Source organism: Chionomys nivalis, chromosome 5, assembly GCF_950005125.1.
Source record: "Chionomys nivalis chromosome 5, mChiNiv1.1, whole genome shotgun sequence".
Taxonomy (NCBI): Eukaryota; Metazoa; Chordata; class Mammalia; order Rodentia; family Cricetidae; genus Chionomys; species Chionomys nivalis.
The window spans coordinates 32,602,831-32,624,966 of NC_080090.1; the positions used below are offsets into that span (position 1 = coordinate 32,602,831).

The 22,136-nt window shown below is 47.3% G+C and overlaps 1 protein-coding gene across 1 annotated transcript in view; it reads left to right on the forward strand.

Moving 5' to 3' along the window:
* The first annotated feature begins 1,491 nt into the window (after positions 1-1,491).
* Positions 1,492-22,136, forward strand: part of Vstm4 (V-set and transmembrane domain containing 4) — an 83,199-nt gene continuing 62,554 nt past the window's right edge. The window contains exons 1-2 of the mRNA XM_057770219.1: positions 1,492-1,633; positions 8,736-9,134. Of these exons, the coding sequence (XP_057626202.1) occupies positions 1,579-1,633; positions 8,736-9,134 (454 nt within the window). The 5' untranslated portion in view covers positions 1,492-1,578. The remainder of the gene's footprint in view (positions 1,634-8,735; positions 9,135-22,136) is intronic.

The following is a 22,136-nucleotide window of genomic DNA, read 5'->3' on the forward strand; positions in this document are numbered from 1 at the left end:
ATTACTGGTGCATTCATGCAAGTAAAGTAGTTTCTGTGCTATTTTCTGGAAGCCTTGGAGGGATGTTTGCGTTCTCGGACAGTAGGACTCTGTTTGACCCTGAACTCTACCCCACCCCATGCGTGTGTGTCTGCGCGTGCGTGTGTGCGTGCGTGTGTGTGTGTGTGTGTGTGTTACTGAGGATCAAACTCAAGGCCCTACATGTGCTTGGCAAGCATCTTATCACTGAGTGTCACCCGTCCCCATCCTTTCAGGGGTTGGGATAAAGAGCCAAGATCTTGTTAAATTGACAAGGCTGAAAATCCTCCAGTCTCAGCTTCCCCTGTAGTTGGGCTGGCAGTCACTAGACCTGCTAGTCTTTTACTTCTTGCCCTGGTGCCAACTCAGCAGCTCTGCAACTACCTCCTGGTCAAGGTCACCTGCACTTCCGCAGACCTGGCTCTGTAGCGGAGGGGGAGGGGCTGTTTCCATCCTGGCTGGCTGAGTGGTCAGTCCAGTCCCTGGGAAGCTCTTCTCCACCGGGTAATCCCCCAGGTGGCAGCCCCAAAGGAATAGCCTGTTGGCCTGGCCAGTAAGAATGGAAGGTCCATCCTGGAGTTGTCCGGGCATCAGTACCCACTGGCTTCCGGTACCCGCTGACGATACCTCTCTTGCTTCTCTCCATGCCTCCCCCAGTCTTCCTCACAGCCTTTGAGTGAAAGGATTTGAGGCTTCTGCTTTCTCTTGTTCCACTCCTCTCCGTCCTCTTCCCATTCCCACCCTCCCTCTCCCTCCCCCTCCCCCTCCCCCTTCTCCCCGCTTCCAGGGACCCACAAGGGCCTACTGGCTATTCTTATTTTCTGAAACCCCACAAAGAAGCCCCAAATAACGGACACAAAGTGATTGCTGATGTTCACCTTGAGGCGTTGGGTACACACCACTAGTTGGTCCAGGATCGTTGCCCTGCAACGGAGGTCCGAAGACCCAGAGGCATGTGGAAGATTAGGTTCGTTCCAGGCTCTCCCCTGCAAAGTTCTTTAACACCTGCCAAGCCAGGCCCAGGGGAGCAGAGCCCTAAATGGCTATTCTTATCCATAGTTTCAAACTTTTCTGTGTGAACCCTTTAACTTTCAAAGGCTCATCACCCAGCTCCTTCTGCAAGGTCAAGGTAGAAATAGAAAACTTTCTCTCTCAATTGCTATAAGCCTCAATGAGAGTTCCTGGGGAGAGAATGTGTGAGGTTCAGGGTCAGGGTTTGTGAATGAATCCAGCCTGTAGGTGCCTGGACCCCTCTTAGGAATGACCGTGTTGGGGGGTGGTCAAGGAGACCAAAAGGCCTCAGGAGACCACAACGTCCTCAGTTCTGTATGCCCTGAATCTCCTGGGTCACCTCAGTTTTCTCATCTGAGACATGGGCGTGGTGAAAGGGGACACCATGGGCTGGCTGAGCTTGTTGATGGAGAGGCCGCTCCCCCAGCCCGGCGCGGACCCAGGGACCCAGCAGCGCTGGCCAGGGCTGTGGCAGGAGGCGGAGGGGCGGGCCGGGCCCGGCGGGCGGAGGCGCTCTCCCGGGTCACAGCGCCGGGCGGCGGCGGGAAGATGCGGCTGCGGCTCCTGGCGCTGGCGGCGGCCGTGTTGCTGGGTCCGGCCCCCGGTAAGCGCGGCGTGGCGGGTGGCTGCGCGGGAGGCCCGGGCTCGAGCGAGACGGGAGGCCAGGGGTTGCGCGGGGTCCTGGTGGCGCTCTTCTCCTGGGCGATCTAGGCGGCGCAAGAGCTCCGATCCAGGTCTCCGCGGTTCCCTGGTCCTGTCGGCGTCCCGCGGTGGGGACCCTCTCTCGGGACAGCTCCCGGTCCCTTCTGAGCCACAGGCCGCGGAGCACAGGGAGAAGCCAGCCGGATCGGAGCCCTAAGTTGGCGGCTCCTGTCTTCCATAGCAGTCAGGACCCGTGGCTGTTGCCAGCACCAACTTCCCTTCAACTATCTTTGGAGACGCTCCGAAAATGAGGCCAGGAAACCGGATTGTCCCAGTCGGATGGGCACTGAGCACTTACATTCGAGTCTTCTGAGATGGTCAGACCTGGTTAGAGAGGGTGTTTGTTCTAAGCTTCATCCAGCGGGGTCCTTTCCCACAAACACACTGCACTGGGAAGTACCTCTGCTGGCTTGCATGGAGCTTTACTGTTCCCACTTAGGGTCGCCAAAGAACTTTCTCTTCGTTCCCCAGGATCATGCTGGCTAGAATAATAGTCATAGATACATTAGTGGCTCCTCTTTCCCAGGCGACTACCAGTGCCTGAGGCTCACCGCCCCATTTAATCACAATGGAATTTCGAAGTAAGAACCTCAAGTGTTTATTGATCTAAGTACTTCGCAAATCCCTGGCGCGGTTTACCAGCCTACCAACCTCTGAGGGTTGTGCAGTTTTCCCCTATTTTTAAAATAAAGAGCAGAGACACAGACCTGAAAAGCAGAATCCTGGACGAACCTAGGGCCACTCTGTAGCGCCTGCTTTTGTGACCCTCATCCTGGGCCGGCCATTCACTCTTTTAAATGTCTCCTCCAGCCTGGCGGTGGTGGCGCACGCCTTTAATCCCAGCACTTGGGAGGCAGAGGTAGGCGGATCTTTGGGAGTTCGAGACCAGCCTGGTCTACAAGAGCTAGTTCCAGGACAGGCTCCAAAGCCACAGAGAAACCCTGTCTCGAAAAACCAAAAAAAGAAAAAAAAAATGTCTCCTCCAGGTTTCCTCACCTCCCTTTGCAAGGGAAAGCCCAGCACATTGGCTTAAGTATAAACCCATGCTCCTAGCCTGGGCAGTCTACCACCTTCATGCGGGAGGTGCAATGGTAGTTTGTTGGTCACGCCATCCTACTTCACCTTACAGAAAAGAAAACTGTCAGTTCAAGAAGTCCCTAAATCCGGGCGGTGGTAGAGAGTGGTGGTTATGATTTGAAGTCAGATCTCCCAGGCTTCAGTTTCATCCTGGCTATATGCTGTGCGAGCTTGAAAAAACTGCTCAGCTTCTCTGGGCCTGACTTGGCGGTAAATGAGAATTAGCAGTCAATGCAGATAAATCAAGAAAATACTTCTAATTGCCTTAGAACAGTGTTGGGCCTGAAGTTCACTTGAGCAGATGTCCACCTCTGTATTCTTAGGTGACGTTTTTGGCTCACAGTGAGAGCCATGTGGGTTAGGTCTAGAGACACCTCTGCTGGGTGCAGCCCCAATGCCGCAAACCACTCAAGCAAGGCAGCGGACTTCTTCAGAGATGTGCTGTCCGGAATCAGACATCACTTTGCTGTCACTTAGAAGTTCCTCTCTCCTGGAAATGAGTGGAGCATTTCTTTAGGCAGAGAGGAAGACAGGCCGCACCCACATGGCGCTATGCCCACCTTTCTGGCCTGCTCAGAGCTGTGGCTGCATCTGTAACCCGGGTGAAGCCTTTGGTTCCTGCACCTGAAGGCTGCTGCTGCTTCAGCACCATCTGGAGCTCCAGGGATTTTCTCCCAGAGAGTTGTGTTCATCCTGCTCATGACCTCATCATTATCATTTATACCCTGGCAATGCTTGAGCATGCATGGGCAGTTCTCCAGTTGTTCCTATCCTGGGCAGTCCTAGATATTTGTGTGACTGTCATACCCGAGGTTCCACAATCTTCCTTTATGTTGTCTATCCAGCTTTTTTTTTGGGGGAGGGGGGCTTCCTCTTTACCTTATCCCATGCAGTCTTCCAAGCAGTGCTATCTTTGGGTATCTACCGTTCTTCATTCTCATAACATGGCCGAAGTATCTCAAGCGCCATTGCCGTATCCTGTAATTTACTTCCTTCTGTAGATGGAGATGTTTCTTAATGTCATTGCTGCGTGTGTTCAGTTTAGTTCTCATGGCCTCACCAAAACACAAAACAGTGCTTAGACTCGGGAGACTGAGGTTCATGCAGTAACACAAACTACAGTGTAACTTATGGGATCCCACACAAAACAAAAATTTAGGGGCTGTTCTTCAAATATATTAGACTTCCAAGCAATGACCAGTAAAGGCTAAAGGCAGTGGGCTCTTGCATGTATGGAGCCTCTCTTGCTCCAGGGCAGTGTGAGGTCACTTTCCATGCCCCCCAAGTGACACACAGACTTACAGCTCACCACAGTGCTTCACTTACTCTTGCCATGAAAACTGTCACTTTCCCACCATCCCTCCTCCTCCTCCTCCTCCTCCTTCTCCTCCTCCTCCTCCTCCTCCTCCTCCTCCTCCTCCTCCTCCTCTCTCCTCCTCCTCCACCTCCTCCTCCTCTCTCTTCCTCCTCCTCTTCCTCATCCTTCTTCTCCTTCTTCTTCTGGTTTTTTTGAAACAGAGTTTCTCTGTGTAACTTTGGAACTGGTCCTGCAACTAGCTCTTGTAGACAAGGCTGGCCTTGAACTCACAGAGATCCGCCTGCCTCTGCCTCCCAAGTGCTGGTATTAAAGCCATATGCCACCACTGCCCAGCCTCCATTTTTAACAGAGGCAGGTTTTGAGCCAGGACACCATAGGACACAACCCAGGCTCTCTACCCATCGTTTCTTTGCTCTCTGCTTCTTCTCTGATAACTGGAAAGGCCTGGGACCGTGTGACTTCCAGTGACCAGCCCTTAAGGGATGTCTGGGGATTTCTAGTGTCAAAACACATGCATATCGAAGGAATGGAATCATGGCTGCAGGAATCTTGTCCTTCCACTTGAATCAGTGTCACCCATTTCTGTATGCCATCCATTGTGGCTTTTCTCTTGTATGAACTGGCCTTTGATTGGGGTAAAGAGGACTATGAGCAGGAAGGGGCATCAGTCTAGGCAACAGTGGGGCAAAGGTCACAAAAGGATAGCCATCTTTTCAATTCTAGCCTCCATCCAGCTCTTCCTGCCTAGGGAACTCTGCACAGTAAGACCCTCTCTCTTGGAGGTCATTCTTGGCTGTTGAATTCTGCTTCCCTGATTCCAAGATAGACTTCCGCTCATGGCCATATTCTTAGGTTTCTTTAACCCCAAGGCCAGGATCAGTGTAGTTCCAGGATTTTCTTAAACCCTGCATGTTTCCTCCATGGCCAGTGACACTGTAATTGCATTCCTCATCCTTTATCCTGATGAGACACTGTCTCACCCACTATCCTATTAGCTCAGAAGGTCAACTGAGGCTGTGGAGACAAAGGAGCGGCAGAGACTCTGAGTGAGGAGGATTAGTGCGGAGGGAGCTTACCTTAGTTCTCGGCAGGCAGTGAACATTGCCTTCTGCTTCAGGCTATTGTGGCAGTTTTTTAGGTCAGGGAGTGAGAGTTATCCCTGTCTAACTGCTACATTGTGTCAGCTGGAGGAGGAGGGGTGAGTGACACCTACCCTGTGGGGGTCCCTCGTGCTGGGCCAGCAGTTCCTCAGGATACCTTTTCAGCACACAGGTTGTACATGCTCTGCCATTCAGTCTGTCTGACCTGTGTGTCACCCCGCATCCACCATCATTCTTCCTATTGCTCCCCCTCTTTCTGACGAACCACAGGGGACACAGTGACCGTGGTGGGACAGGAACTGTCAAGCTTCCACACATTGAAAGAAGTTCCTTGACTTAAGAAGTCTCTGCTTGCCTATGCTCAGCCTTTCCTGGCTGGGCCTGTGCTCCCGCGGTCTGCACATAAGCTGAGCTTCCACGTGTATGAGTTTGGCATAAGAAACCTCCAGCTCCAGTGCTGGGGGCTGCTTGCTCGTGGCACCTGGCTTTGACAGGGGACCCCATTTCTGAAAGTCTGTGACTTTCTGACAGAGCCTGAGGCGCTTGGCCATGTCAGGTTCAATGTCTCCAAACCTTCCTGAGCCAGTGCAAGGATCAGGGTAGGTGGCAGGTGAAAGGTTAGGGTGAGCCTTCATCAATGGGAATGTATGCAGTTGCCAGCTACCAGGCCAAGTGGCTTTAACAATAGACATGCATTGACTAACAAAGGGTGAAATCTGAGATCAAGGTGTTGGGGCTGGTGTGGGGTGGGGGTGGGGGGGCTGGCTCTCCCAAAGCATCTCTTCTTAGCTTGCAGCAGTATCTTCTCCCTGTGTGTTCTGTCTTCTCCACGTATCTATTCTTACATGACCACAGTCTGAGTGGTTCCCGTTGTCTCTGGGCACACCCTCAGGATGTCATTTGACTTAGTCTGTACCTCTGAATACACCCACATTTGGGAGTACTAGGGGTTAGTATTTGGATGTATGGATAGCCTAGGGTTCTTCACAATTCAGCCCATGATGAATGCCTTTGCACTCCCATGGGGGACAGCTATGTTAGGACCATCTGTAAGAGAACATGAGGTGAACGAAAGGCAGAAGGGCATGCTAAGAGAAAAGGGTGCCCTCTGAGGAGGTCAGCACAGTCCCTTTGCTGCCAGAGAGGAAAGGGTGCCCTCTGAACTCAGGCCCTTCGCTGCTTCCGGACAGGAGGGGAGGGGTTACAAGTTTGCCTCCAGGATGGAATCTGGCCTCCCATGGGGACTGGAACACTTGGCACATTCTCTTCGTTTCAGTCACTGTAAATAATCCCCTCCTCATGTGGCGCTAACGGGGAGCCTGGAGCATAGGGGTTCAGTCTGCTTTCGTCCCACCCACGTTGTTTCCATTTCCTCTCTTCCCAGCCCCTCTGGCTCCAGTGGGGAGCCTTAGGGGGTGGGCCAGGCTGGCCTTGGATTCTGGAAGCCAGCTGCTGCAGTTTGGTGCTCTCGCTTCTGTCCAATTCTCGGGGGCTAATGGAATAGGGGTCAGCCAGGGGTCTGAGAAGCCTCCTTATTCACCAGGGAACTCCCACATGAGGCTATCTGCACTTCAGATGCACCTCAGCCATCAAGAGGAAGTGTTGTCCATATGGCCAGGTGCCAGCCAGGTGGGCAGGATGCACGGAAGGTGTAGGCCACTGCTCTGGTTCACTGTGGTTGGCCTCTGACAGCAAGGGCACTGTCTTTGGGGAAGGAAGGAAGCAGCCCTAGGACACTCCCAGATAGCCAAGAGCTTCTACTTAACTGAATAAGTGTAGAGAGCCCCTTGCCATGTGAAGTGACGCTCAAGGTCCCTAAGCCTAAGGTGGACCTTCTCAGATCCCTGGTGATGTGCATTTCTCAATTATCCCGGCCTGGCTCTGAACCTCATTGCTGGAAAGAAGGATTGGAGACCTCGCACAGGTGCATAGCACCCAGCAGCCCTCACCAAAGGCTGTCATGGTGTGGAGCACTGAATAATGCACCCAATATGTAACATCCTAACCCTGCTGGCGAATGTTACCTTGCATGACAAAAGGAACCAATAGATACAACTGAGTTAAAGTTCTTACATTTTTCTGGAGGATCCTGAGTGTAACACCTGGCTTCTAAGAGGCCAAAGGATAGAAGATTGATCCCCAGAATGTAACTTTCCGAATATTGTTTAAAATAATCAAGAACATGGCTACTGTGGGTTGAATGTGGTGTTTCCCCTCAGAAACTCGATTTGGAATTTGATCTCCATTGTGAAATACTAAGAGATGAGACTTGTAGGAAGTGGTTAGAACTCTGTCCTCATGAATGGATGGATTTGCTCATTCTCTTAAGAACCCCTGTCATGACCTGTGATATCCTGTGCTAAGGTGGGGATTCTTCTAGCAAGAAGGTTACCTCCTATCCAGTCTATGGTAAGATCTCTTAAGCACCTATGTCTTGACGTGTGATTTCCTGTGCTACCCTGGGACCCTGCAGAAAGCTGTAGTTTAGAATGGTTCTGAGGAGAACCGCATGTGAGAAGGTGCTTCCCACGAGTTTCAGGGTGGTATGGCTGTATTGCATCACCCATGGTGAATGACAAATCTTTACCAAATACAAAAGTGGTCCATGAAAAAGGTACCAGTGTTCAGCTTCTTTAGGTTCAGGTAGTCTGGGTACCCTGGTAGGTATTGGGGTACCCAAATGGAGGTCAGTCAACTCAGGAGTAGAACTGTAGTTCAATTCAACCCACAGATGATTTGAAAAAAATCAAAGGGCAGGTTGTAGGGAACAGGACCCGGAACTCTGAAACATTTTTGGGTTATTGGGACAACCCCATATCCCTCTGGTTCCAAGGACTCCTTCATGTTTTATTTTAGCTTGTATGTTTCTGTTCTGAGTCCATAGATCCTGAGTCCAAAGAAGCCACCGAGAATCCTGAGTTTCTCCAGTTCACTAGCATAGTATAGCCCTCTGCTTGACCATTATTGCCTAGAGATGGACACACTGAGACTAAGAAAGTGAGTAGGGAGAGAGACAGGCAGTCTCCTGGTTGGACAAGCCATAAAAGGTTGCAGATCTGGCCTGCCTTAAACAACTGTGACATGCGGCCCTGCCAACATTGATTAAAACATGCCTTGGGGAGGTTAGTAGAGAAGTTGGGGTGTGAGCTAAGTTTTCAAGAGATTCTCCAAGTCCATAGTCATGTATGTAATCTGAATGTTGGGGGCAGATTAAAACATCTTTTTGAGGGCGTGTCTATTTGGATGGCCAGTGTTTGACAAATCACATGAATGAAACCAGCATAGAGAAGAAGGTGGGTGTCCATGAGGCCCAAAGGATTGCTGGCCCTTTGGTCGTAGAGAGACTGGGGAATGAGTGCAGGAGTCCTGAGTCCTTTGCCTCTGACCTGACAGAGCACCTAGATGCCAGCAGCATGCAGCATATCCCTTGTTCCTGGCAGTGGCCCAGCTGCATGAAGTCAGGCTGCAGCCTTCATTCATCTTCATCCATTTACTCTTTTCATTTGCAGAACTGTGTGGTGCTCTCAATGTCACCGTGTCCCCAGGACCTGTGGTTGACTACTTGGAAGGGGAAAATGCCACTCTCCTCTGCCACGTCTCCCAGAAGAGACGGAAGGACAGTTTGCTGGCTGTGCGCTGGTTCTTCGCCCCTGATGGCTCCCAGGAGGCCTTGATGGTGAAGATGACCAAGCTGCGGGTTATTCAGTACTATGGGAACTTCAGCCGTACTGCCAACCAACAGAGGCTGCGCCTGCTCGAGGAGCGTCGTGGCGTACTCTACAGGCTGTCTGTCCTGACCCTCCGGCCGGCAGATCAAGGGCAGTATGTCTGCAAAGTCCAAGAGATCAGCAAATACAGGAACAAGTGGACAGCCTGGTCCAACGGCTCCTCGGCGACAGCAATGAGAGGTAAGAGTGGCACCGGAGTCCCTGAGGAGGTGCAGAGTGTGGGAGGTTGGCGGTACCCGCGTTTGTCATAATGTAAATGCTGGTTGGCTCACTGGCTCTGTTAGCACAGTACAAGTCTCGCAGCCTCTGTGGCCACAGGTCTGTGAGTCAAGCCATGCAGATGAAGATGGACCTTGGACACTGTGGCTGATGCACAGTGTAGATGTGGAAGTAAGGACACAGGAGCGAGTGACTACCCCCGTGCACATCCTGCCTGAAATATTGGGCTATGTGTGCTGTCAGATAAAGAAAGCTGGACCTCACTTACAGCGGTCAGTATCTGTTAGAGGTCAGCCTGAACTGTGCTTGCTTGGACTTCTGAGACTTTGTGGTTCTGGGAGAGAATGAGGAAGATGAGGGGAGGTGACTGCTTGGGACATCGTACACTGAGTTGGTTACGGGGAGCAATGGTCTTTGCTGCTTTTCTTGGTGCAGTGACCGAATACCAGACAGAAATCATTTAAGGGAGGAAAGATTTATTATGGTTTATTGTTTCAGTGTTCAGGATGCAGCCGCTTGACCCCATGCGGCAGGCCAGATCGTCATGCAGTGGGGGGATGGGGTGGTGGAGGACAGCTGCTCACAGGCAGTGAACACAAAGCCAAGGGCATGATAGAGTGGGGCTGGGCATGGTAGCCTGGAGGGACCACCTCCAGGGACCCACTTTCTCCAGCTAGGTTCTACTGCCCACGGTGTCTACTAGCTCCTCAGTTAGCACCTGCAGCAGCTGGGGACCAAGCTTGCAACACTTAATCCTATGGGGACATTTCAGATTCAAAGGATAATGATATTGGAAAGTAAGTGGGATCTTTGGTCCATGTGGAAGTGTCTAAGCATATAAGAAGCTTCCAGAAGCACTATCCTTCCTTCCCACAGAGGCTGGAAGATGAGGTACTTTTAGATATGATCAGGTAGGTCTGGTCTTTGGATATCTTGAGTTTTCTCAGGTGGGCACTGTTTGCCAAGTGTGTCATCACAGACACAGTGGCCTTGAACTGTAAGTAACCCTGTCTGTTCAACTGTCCCCAAGCCAAGGCTGAGCCTAATTGGGAAACGTCCCAAGGAACTAGACTAGGCTTTAATTAGGAAAGAAACTTTTGTCAATGCTCAGCCCATTGTTCAGGGCTATGTCTCTGTGACCGCCTTAGCTAGGGCTACATGGTACCCTAAAACAGGTGCATGATGGGAGGGCCTGCTGTAAACTTCTAGCCCTGTAAATGGAGCAGCCACATTCTTCTGATCTGCTGCCAGGCTTGTCTCTCAGCTAGCTGTGAAGTTTGAAAGTCAGGAAGGGTAAAGGCCCCAGGCTGGCCCTCCCTTCTACAGGCAGATAGGGAGTGAGTTTGCATTTTCCAAATATCTTGGCTACCAAACACCATGTGGGAAGGCTGTCATTTTTATCTCCAATGTTCAATGTTCTAATCACGAAGACACCTCTGGCAATTTCAATGCCTTTCTGTTGTGCACTCAAATCGTGTCTTTGATAGCGTCAGACTTGGATTAAATTCCATTCAGGATCAGGAGATTCACAGAGAAAAGCTGATTGTTTAAAATATGAGAGGGAGGCTAATCTTATCAAACACAATATATAATACTAAAGCCTTTAAGCTACATTGTTTGGGTGAGCATTTTGAAAGGGGACTTTTTTTTAATTTGTGGAAGGATTTTTTTGTAGCCCCATGTAATAAGGGGCATGTTAAAGGGAACTAAACCATGTGGGAGGTCTTTGAAGCAGCAACTTGTCTTTGGGCCTGGTGTTATGGTTTGTGGTATGATGTATTTGCAAAAATGCTGTGCACTTTCCCTCCTTAAGCAAATTAATTCATGACTGCTAATATAAATATGTATTTTGGCAAAGAAAACAAGACCAAAGAACTTCAGTGGCTGAGGACGCAAGCCACAAAGATGGTGTCTCGGTGATACAACATGAGATCATGAGTGTGTGCGTGTGCCTGTGCATGTGTGTATGTGTTCAATGTGCATGTCCACGTGTCCAGTATATCCTGGAGTCATGTGCTAAATCTCTTGGCAGTGGCAAATGCTACCAATTAGCCTATGTAAAAAGGCCTCCTGCCTTTAAGTAAGCAAACTTAAGTAAGTTTATTTACTTCATGTGAACCTGCTTTAAGTGAATGAAGCCAGGCTCCTTCCACAATGTTTATTTGAAAACTTATTCCAAAACTCTGAGGTAGTTTGCAAGACTTCCCCAGAAATAAGGATCTTTTCCCTTCCTCTCCCCACTCTCCTTCCTCCTCCTCCCATCTTCGATCCTCCCATTTCTCCTCCTCGGCTCCCTTTCCCTCTGCTCATTGTCTTTTATATTTTTTCTCTTTTTCTTTTTTAAATGGAGTGACATTTCATTGTGTGTAGGTTCCACATTTTCACTACCCATTGTCAGTTTGCGGACATATGGGTGGATTCTTTCACCAGCTACTGTCAATAGGGCCGTAATGAAGATGGCCGAACAAGTGTCTTCCCAGGAGCATATAAAGACCTTTAGGTATATGCCTAAAGGAGCGGTAGAGCCAGGTCATATGGTAGATCTATTTTTGCTTTTTTTGGGAAACTTCCATACCGATTTCCAAAGACGCTTTGCTCTTTTAGACATCCACCAACACCATGTAAGCATCCCCTCCCCCATGTCCAAGGGGCTAGTTTTCATTATTTGTGCTCCCAGGCCCATTCTGAGTGGCTGCAATGGAGCCTTTGATGTGGTTTTAATCTGTGTTTTCTTGGTGGCTAAGGATCTTGAACGTGTGAATGTGTTTACTGACCATTGTCTTCCCCCTCTGAGAACTTTCTATTCAGTTCCACAGTCCACTTTTCAGTTGTGTTGTTTTCTTGGTGTTTAATTCTTTGAGTTCTTGGTATGGTCCAGACATGAATCTTCTGTATAGCTACAAAGATTTTCTTCCATTCTGTGGGTTGTCTGTTCACTTAGTTGTTGAGATCGCCATCCCCAAAATAATGACATGGAAACTTATTATTAATTATGAATGCTCAGCTTTAGCTTAGGCTTGTTTCTAATTAGTTCTTATAACAAATTAACCCATATTTTTAAATCTACATTCTGGCACATGGTTCATTACCTCATCTCCATATTGCCCATCCTGCTTCCTCCGTGTCTGACTGGCAACTCCCAGCATGCATAGAGTCCTTCTCCTCTTCCTTTCTCTCCCTGGAAACCAGAAATTGTGCCTATTCTTTCCTGCCTAGCCACTGGCCGTTCAGCCTTTCATTACACCAATCACAGCAACAAATCTTCACACAGTGTACAAATATTCCGCAACATAGTTGACTATTTTGTTGGGCAGAAGCTTTTTAGTTTCCCGAGGTCCCATTTGTCAACTGTTGGTCTTCATTCCTGTACAGCCAGAGTCCTATTCACAAGATTCTTATCTATGCATGTTCCCTACTTGTTTCTCTAACAAGTTTGGGCTATCAGGTCTTATATTGAAGTTCTTTATCCATTTGGAGGTGAGTTTAGTGCAGGGTGGTAAGGATGTAGTTTTATTTTTCTGTATGTTGCAGTCCTGGTTTTCAACACTATTTTTTGAAGGTTCTGTCTTTTCCCCAGTGTATTTTTTGGTGTTTCTGTCAAAGATCAGGTAGCTGTCACCATGTAGAGTGTATCTGGCTCTTCTAATCTTTTCCAGTGATCTACGTGTCTGTTGTGTCAGTACCAGGCTGATTTTGTTGCTATGGCTCTGTAGTGTGATTTGAAATCAGGCATGGTAACACCTCCTTTTGTTCAGCATTGCTTTGACTTGATCTTCTTGTGTTTCTACACACATTTTGAGATTGTTTTTCTTATGTCTTTGAAGAAAGGACCTGGTATTTTGATTGAGATTGCAATGTATCTAATCTGTTGATTGCTTTGGTACTGTATTAGTTCCTGTTCTATGGCTGTGAAGAGGCACCATGAACAAGAAAATTCTTATAAAAGAAAGCATTTAACTCAGGGCTGGCTTATAGTTTCAGAGGGTTAGTACATGATCATCATGGCAGGACAGACAGATGCGGCACTGGAGCAGTCACTAAGAGTTTTATAGCCTGATATGCAGGCAGTAGGCACAGAGAGAGAGACACTGGGCCTGGCACACATGGGTTATAGAAACCTCAAAGCCCACTTACAGTGACACATCTCCTCCCAGGCCACACCTTCTCCAAGACCAAAGACCACACTTCCTAATCTTCCCCGAAGAGTTCCACTACCTGGTGACTAAACATTCAAGTATATGAGCTTAAGGGGTCATTCTCATTTAAGCCTCCACAAGTAGAGCAGCCATTTTCTTAGTATTAATTCTGTTGGTGCATGGATTGGAAGGTCTGTCCATCTTCCAGTATCTTCCTTGATTTCTTTAGTATGTTCAAGTTTTCACTGCAAATGTCCTTTGTTTCCTTAGTTAGATTAATTCCAATGTATTTTGTTTTAATTTTTACGGCTATTGTGGATTGAATTGTTATGTTTTCCTAACTTCTTTTTTAGTATGTTTGTCATATATATATGTATATAAACACGCATATATGTGTGTATATATATATAGAGATACATATATATATATGTATATGAAGGCTACTGATTTTTATGTGTTAATTTTGTATCCTGTCACTTTGTTAAAAAGTATTTATCAGCCGGTTTTTTTTTTGGTGAAATGTTTATGAACTCTTATGTATAGAATCAAATCATATGCAGATAGGAATACTTTGGCTTCCTCTTTTCCTAATTGTATGCCTCTCATTTCTTGTCTTATTCCTGTAGCTAAGACTTCGAGCACTATACTAAACCACACAAATCCTTCATATTTTATGGTGATTTATGTAGTCTAACTTGTCATTATTTTCCATTGTGGTATTCCTTTTTCAGAAGTTGTTTTTATTCAGCAGTTGTAATTTACACTTGATTAATTATACAGAGAACTCTTTGGTGTTTAATCTTGGAAAGTATTTCCAATTGCTCGCTTATAAAAGTATTTATAATTTTCTCTTACACTTTAAATGTTAAAAACGTTATTTTTTATCTCCTTAAGATCCATTTTTACATAAAGATGAATTATTTTTTGTTTCCTACTATTTCAATTATTAGAGAGTAAGATGGGTTCCCCAATTGTCAGTGTTTCAGATTTCTTATATATTTCATTATTCTTATGTGATTTATTTTTCTTTAAGATAATCTTGAGAAACAACTTACCTAGTTTTGTGGATATTGTTTAGTGTTTTGACTGGTATGTTGACTTTTAAAACTGTTATTGTGTTGATAAGTGCAATTATATTTTTTGTGTGTTTTATGCTGCTCTGAAAAATGCCTGAGGTTGGGGTTTTGAAAAGGAAATTGGTTTATATAACTCACAGCTTTATAGACTGTGCGTCCAAGATTGGGTGGCTGCATCTGCTTGGCTGCAGCACAGTGTGACAGTGGGCATCATGACGGGCACATGTGCAAGAAGCAGTGTTTACATAGTGAGACATGAAACCAGAGGGAAAGTCTAAGCCATGTTTGCTTTTTTTATGTAACAGTCAGCTTTAAAGGAAACAAACCAGGGCCTGAAAAAAACAAAAAACCAAAAACATTAGTCCCTTCTGAGGGTACCACCCAGTAACCTACAAAATGTCTCCATTTCTTCAAGGTTCCAATACCTCTGAAAGTCCTTAGCTGGGGACCAAGCCTCTAGCACCCAAATTCCTGGAGAGAAAATTCATAATCATAGATACATTTTGCACATCTTTGCTATGTAGCTGTTCTTATCCAGGAGCCCTGTATTCCTTTGTCTATTCCAACTTTTTAAGCACCTTATGAAAAAAAATACCCACATATGACTCCTGAGCATTTTTATTTTGTTTACTCCTCAATCTTTCATTTTTGTAACTAAAATCCAGTCCTCCCTTCCATGTGTGTGCACACACAGTTTGGTTCCTGGCAAGTATGGAGTTTGACTTTTGTTGACTTGCTTTTGGCAGCACATGGGGTTCTGCGTACTTCGGTGTGCTCTTTTCATTTGTTTATCAGTGTGTCTGTGACTTTGTGTGTGTGTGTGTGTGTGTGTGTGTGTATGTGTGTTTTAATCTGTGTCCCAGTGGCCAGTACTTTAAACCATTTGCCTGCATCCTTTTTTGACAATTCTACTATGAATTTAACTTCTCTGTTTGGGTTTCCGTCCCGATCACATTTTTCTATTAGAGACTGTTAGAGACTCAGTTGCCTTAGGAAAGAAAGCCAGATTTGAGATATCTGTGATCCTTACTAATCCACTCACCAGAAAGGTCACTGGGGTTGTCCTGGAGAATCTTTCCCTCTGGAGTTTCTAAAGTCCTCAGTTAGACATCCGTTCTCTAAGTCTGTCAGCGAGAGAAAGCCTGTCAGGTATACTGACATTCACACTCTTTCAACCATCTGGCATTCCTCTTTTCTAGGATTTCCCATCTTCCTTAGCTATAATTACTTCTGCGCCTGTGAGTGGCCATCCCACAGAAAAGACAGAGTTGTGTGTTTTTTTGGAGGGAGGAGAATAGGAAGTCTCCTGGCTGTAAAGGGTCATTGCTAGGAAGCCCAGTCCAGGCCGCTGAGTAGATGAAAGCCATGGATATTGTTGGGGCACAACAACCAAGGCTCATGCCCGTGGTGTAGGGCACTTAGGTAGTACTCAAAGTGTTTATGTGTCTCACGATGCAGTCGGGTCTGATATCACGGCACCATTCATATCACGGGGCTCTGGTTTGCATCTTTGAGTGGGAGAGCTGGGGAAAGCTGATATACAGGGACAGACTGCAAAACTTTCACCCTTCCCTACCCACACCCACACTGCATCCTGTGGATGGTGGATTCCTGTGCTTGTTAAATGCACTACGAATATCATGCACAATAAAAACGGGAGCAACAGCAGTGAGAAGTCACGACTCCAAACAAACAATCAGCACACCCCACTAACTGCAGCTCCCCTTGCCTAACTTTGTTCTGTGTCTGTGCCTGTGCTTTTTCCCTAGGTCGGGCCAGACCCTGGAGCCTGTGTGCATGAAAGGAGTAGCAGTTTAGCGGAGTAAGCCCTATGCTAACAGAGCTGCTGTTTTACATTTTCAGTGGAAAATTATTAAGCTGTGACAGAGATCAGGGATTTTGAAAGGCGGGGAAATAGACAAGGGGCCCTGTCAGGAAACCATGTGCTGGAGTTTGGCAGTCGCTCCTGGATGCTCTCAAGGTTGCTCGTGTGATGTGACGCAAATCCATAGGCAGGAATGATGAGTAAACACTTGCGCCTCCCGAGAACCGTGAAGTCAGGCTCGGCTTATCATAGAAAATCCATCAGAGCTGATAAACGTGTGAGTCGAATCTTCTTGTAAGAAGGCAAAAGCCAAGGCAAAGCGTGAGGCGCCATGTGCCATGTGCCACTTGCTGGGTGAAAAACCCTGCCTAGAGAGAACTGGGACTAAGGCGTCCTCCGTGGTGCAGGGTGTCAGAGTGCTGCTGACCCTGTGCAAACATCAGGGTCAATGTTAGGTTTGAGTGCACTTAGCTGTTTTATCAATGGTCTTAAAAAGGGTGCTCATATCACCCTAATGAATTTTCAGAAAATACAAAATTGAGAAATGCTTTTAAAAAAATTGACGAGGAGTACAGCATAATAAAAATGATTCCAGGGAGGTAGGAAACGCAGGCAGGAAATAACAAAATGAGATTCAATTTGAAGGCAGGCAGAGTAATACATTGGGGGCACATGAATCTTAAGCAATGTAGGATTGTCATCAGGAGGCTGCCTCCATGAAGGGATAATGGAAAGCGATTATATGATCTTGTGCAATGTGACACCACGGTGTGTCAGCTTTGTCACTTGTATGCTTGAACGAATTAGCCTGACATCTCTCGGAAGTCAGGCAAGTGGGCCAGGCCCTGTATGGGTGACATTTTGTGAGACCATGCAATGAACTCTGAGAACACATTTGCAAAAACACAGATGCAATCCAAAAAAGAAAGATCAAGGTAAGAAAATGAAGGACAGCCTTGGGAGAGAATCTGCTCTTTCAGTCCATGAAGCTGTGGTTGGCTTAGTGAAGAAATTGCATTGGAAACATGCCTTCTGGTGCTCATTTCTTTGAGTATGTATCTTAGTTCACTTTTTTTGTCATGGTAAGAAATTGCCTGAGACTGGGTAACTCATAAATAATAGAGATTCATTTAGTTCATGATTCCAGAGGCCAAGAAGTCAAGAGCATGTTGCTGGCACCATTGAGAGCTTCCTGTTCATCAATATGGTCCAGGGCAGAGGGCTCACTTTTATAACAGAGCCATCCCTGTATAACCCAACTTATTGGCCATGTCATTGATCAGTGAATGGATTTGGGAGGGCCCTGTCCAATCACCTCTCGAAAGTCCTACCTTTCAGCATTGCTGTATTGGTGGCCAACTAGCCAATGCAAGATCTTTTGTGGGATACAGTCAGATCACAGCAGCATCAATAAAGTTACTAAGCCATTAAAATTCTTGGGGGTCTGGAAGCACATGGGTGGATTCATTCTGCAGAGTGGACAGTCCATTGTGAGTTCAGTGGTGAAGGACACGGGACACCATGGAGATTCAGAGGGCCCCTTGCTAGCCAAGAGAGGGGGCAGTGCTGGGGCTGACACTGATGACTTATGATGGGGTATCAATAACTAGGGGATTACAGAATGGCTCACAAAGGTGCCTGTAGAGAACATTAATGAGTTTCCACTGGATGTCGCAGCCTTGCCTGATAAAAGGCTTTACTGGAGGGTGTGGATTCCCAACTGTGTGAGGCGCTTTCCACCATGGAAAACTGTAATGCATCCCACAGCTTCAGGTAGCTCTACCTGTTGGCTGACTGAAACATGGGTTTGAGGAACAAGATGAAAGGGGCAGAGACTGTTTTTCATAGTTCAAAGGGGTGTTAAATTTGGCCAAAGTAAAAGAGCGGTGCTAAGGTGTTAGGTGAGAAACATTTGCTAATGGACCGATTGGGGTTATGAGAGAGGTCTTTGCGACCTCAGGGTTGGGTGGAGCCCAGACAAGAGGTATGGTTTGAAAGGTTCCTCCCGGGGTACCCATATATGTGGGCCTGCAGTTTCCCGTGGTCTCACCGTTGTGAGCTGATCTCTCTGCTTTGAATGGGTGAAGGTTTCTAGGAATGGGTAAGGTGGTCAAAGATGGGGCTGTGGGAAACACCAGTATTGGGGCAATGGAAGGGTACAGTTTGGCTTGGTGTCCGCTGCATGGGCTCCTTTGGTCGGGAGGTAGAATTTGCTTTTCTCTTGTTGTGATAAAACACTTTGAACAAGAAGCAGTTTAGGGGAAGGTGGGGTTTATTTGGCTTACACTTCCAGGGCACAATCCATCATCAACTGAAGCTAGGGAAGGAAATCAGGTAGAAACCTGAAGCAGACCCCATGGAGTAATGCTGCTCACTGGCTCATGCCCAACTGCCTTCCTTATGCAGCCTAGGCCCACCTGCCTAGGGATGGTGCCGCCCACGGTGGGCCAGGCCCTCTCAATCAATCATCAGTCAAGATAATCTCTCACAGGCATGGCCATGGGTAAATTGGATCTGGACAATTTCTCCATTGAGGCTCTCTTTCCTGGGTAACTCTAGGCTGTGTCAAGTTGACAAAAAGTGAACCAATACAGGGGTATTCAGCGTGTTCTAAGTTGGAATGGATTTTTGTATCTGGCAAACATGATAGATAGCCCAGTATATTTCCAAATGCCATTGGCTTTTGGTACCCACAGGCATAAAATGAAACAAAATAAGAAATGAAGAAACCAAAATAGAGCTGCGAAGGGTTTTACCAAGGTAGGTAGTGATTGGATAATCATCCTAAATATCTCTGTCAAAACAACAACAACAACAACAACAAAACCTGAGAGCTTTGGATGTCTCCTAAGAGTGAGACAAAGCATGCTTGTTCTCTTTAGGGTAAAATTCCAAGATCACCTTGGAAATGAGGCTAAGACTCCATATTCCAAGGGGTTCGAAATCTCTCATACATGTGAGAAATATGGTCAACTGAGTATCCTTTGGTGGTTTTTCAGTCAAGTTTTTGCAGCCTGTGGAATCAGAGGCAGTCCAACATTTGAGATGAATACTTCCCCTCCCTCTGCCCCGTGTTCGGAGGGAGCTCCCTTCATCAACAGTGCAATGCTCGGAACAGCAGCAACCTGCAGACTTCTGCAGTTTAACCAGGGTTTTACACTAACCACAAACAGCACAGCGGAAGGAGCCAGACTGTTGGTTGATTTAAGGTTACATAAGTCAGTTTTCAATGGGAAAATGCTGTTACCTTAAAAGTTTAGTGGCGGAGCTAGCAAGATGACTCAGTGTGTAAAGCGTCTGCCAGGCAAATGTGAAGACCTGCATTCCATTCCCCAGAACCCACCTGAAAACTGCATCCAGAGGGAAGTCTGCCCCAGCACATCTCTGGGGAGATGAGAGGCAAAAACAGCGGAATCCTCGGAACTTTCTGACAGTCACCTGGGTTTCCACAGTGGCAAACGGGAGATCACACCTCAACAGCACAGAAAGTCAGGCACAACAGCCAGGTCTTCCTTCGACCTCCACATGAGCTCTGCACGTGTGTGTGTGTGTGTTTGTGTGTGTATGTGTGTGTGTGTGCCCATATGTGAACACATGAATGAATTAACCATGCCTGGATATATCACACACACATACACACACACACACACACACACAGACAGACAGACAGACAGAGTCAGAGAGACAGAGACAGAGAGACAGAGAGAGTGAGAGAAAGAAAGAGAGAGAATGAGCATTATTTACAAGAAAAAAAATGAAATGTTGGGGGCAAAGATGAAATCAGAACATAATTATCATCTGAGCATTTGACCCCACAGTGTGAGAGGGGACTTAATAATTAGATTTGAACTTAACACCACAGGGAATAGATACTTCCGGTTTCCATGGAAGAAGTTAACTAAATCCCTTCTCTCTAGAGACATGGGACAGATCATTAGGAATGAGATTTACTAAACATTTAGGGCTACTGCTTAGTTAAGCAAGCACACATCATGGTGTTTACAGTGTCAACAGGTCCAGACACTCAGAAAAAACAAATTGACAACCAGAGTGTAATTTAAACAACACTCAGACATATTCTTCATTGGACTAAACCACATGCCAACCACCAGTCTTGCAAAACTCCAGGAGATTAAAATATCAAACTCCCAAACATGTAGGAAACTTTCATTTATGAAGCTGTCCTTGGGACACTGTGCCCAAAGAGGCATGAGGTAGACAGCTAGCATCTCTGCTGACCTTGGACCACAGCTTCCTAATCTAGGGGAAGGGTGTGAGGAGACAGGATGAAAAGGCAGTACTGTATAGCAGGTGCCCTTGACATGGAAGGAAGGCAGGGATACAGTTCTGGGATGCATATGAGATCACAGGAGGGCTTCAACAGAAATGCTGGGCCCCGCATGTCAGAACCAAAGGCAGCTCAGGCAAGCTGAAGCAGGAAGAAGAGAAACTCTAGGAATCTAGAGGATGCAAGTTAGGAAAGTGGGCAGTGATGAGCAGACAGGCTGGCGAGGTGACCTGGCCAGGGATTTCAGCACCCTGCCAACTCTGAGGTCACTCACCTGTGACTCTGTACCTGGGCACAGACGAGGTTCCAGAACATATTTGGCACATAAAAAGTGAATGAATGATTTAAACTCTTGGGTAAAATGCCCAATTGAAATGGCAAAAAGGGACAGAAAGGCGGGTGCTGAGGCAGATGCTAAGAGAGGCTGAGTCAGTGAGGAAGTCCCGCTCCCTAACTGTACAAAATGCTGACCCTTGTGTTCTGTAGCTGGCTCCCTTGAGGAATGTGAACTTCCTTTGTAACTGCCTGGGCACCCTGGGAAGTTTATTTATTTTTAATCCTTTGTTTTGTTTGCTACAGTTTGCCTTAGTCTGAGTGCAAAAGGCAAGAGGGGCTGAAGCTGAACAAAGCAGAATCTCAGTGTTTATCACGGTGGCCCAGGCAGGTCACTGGGTGGGCTTTCCCACAGTCCAGCTCTGTCAGAACCACCAGAGGGGCTGCCTCTGAACTGAGTCTTGCAGAAGCAAAGGGGAAAGGAAGTGACAGGCAAGCCTATCACAGAAGTCTCTGTGTCAATGGCTCCTTCTCCATCTCGTGGGTCCATCTGTACTTAGTGGAACACAGCTCCATTTTAACATTCCTCCACTTGGGAATTGGGCCCTTGGAAACAGACAACAGTGAGGCCTCTTCACTCTGAACTGGGAGCAAAGGGGCTGTTGACTCGGTCCTTTATTTTCTTGTCACCTACGTATATGTTTCTTCACATGGATCTGTGTAGAATGCAGTCTGAGGAAACTGAGGCAGGGCGGCATTTGCTCCCTGCTTGGTACACGTTTGCAAGGTTCACATATCAGGGAGCAGATCTTAGACGTCTTCTCTTCTTGGCAGAAGCTATGGATCATCCTCTGCTTAAGGAATCCTGCTTCCTTCCTGTAGAAATCTGTAAATAAACGTCCATGAGGGGCAGGGCCAGGGCCAGCACGTGTGGGCACAGTGAGCCCTGGGGCAGATGTGTGGCTAGGCCTCCATGGCTTCTGAGGTTTCAGAGAGGAAAGAAGGCTTGGGTGGCATGGGGCTTCTGCCCTGACCTCTTCCCCAATGCTTCCAACATGTAATGATGTCATGGTCCTGCTTTCAGTTCCTTTTGAGTAGCTTACTTCTCTAGTATGCCCCACTGTACTGTATATAGCCACATTACACCACGCCACGCCACGCCACACCACACCACACCACACCACACCACACCATACCATACCATACCATACCATGTCATACTTCACCACACCACATCACACCACGCCATGCCATGCCATACCATATCACACCAGGCCATACCATACCATGTCATACCATACAATACCATACCATACCATGCCATGCCATGCCATACCACACCACACCATGCCACACAGTATGGTA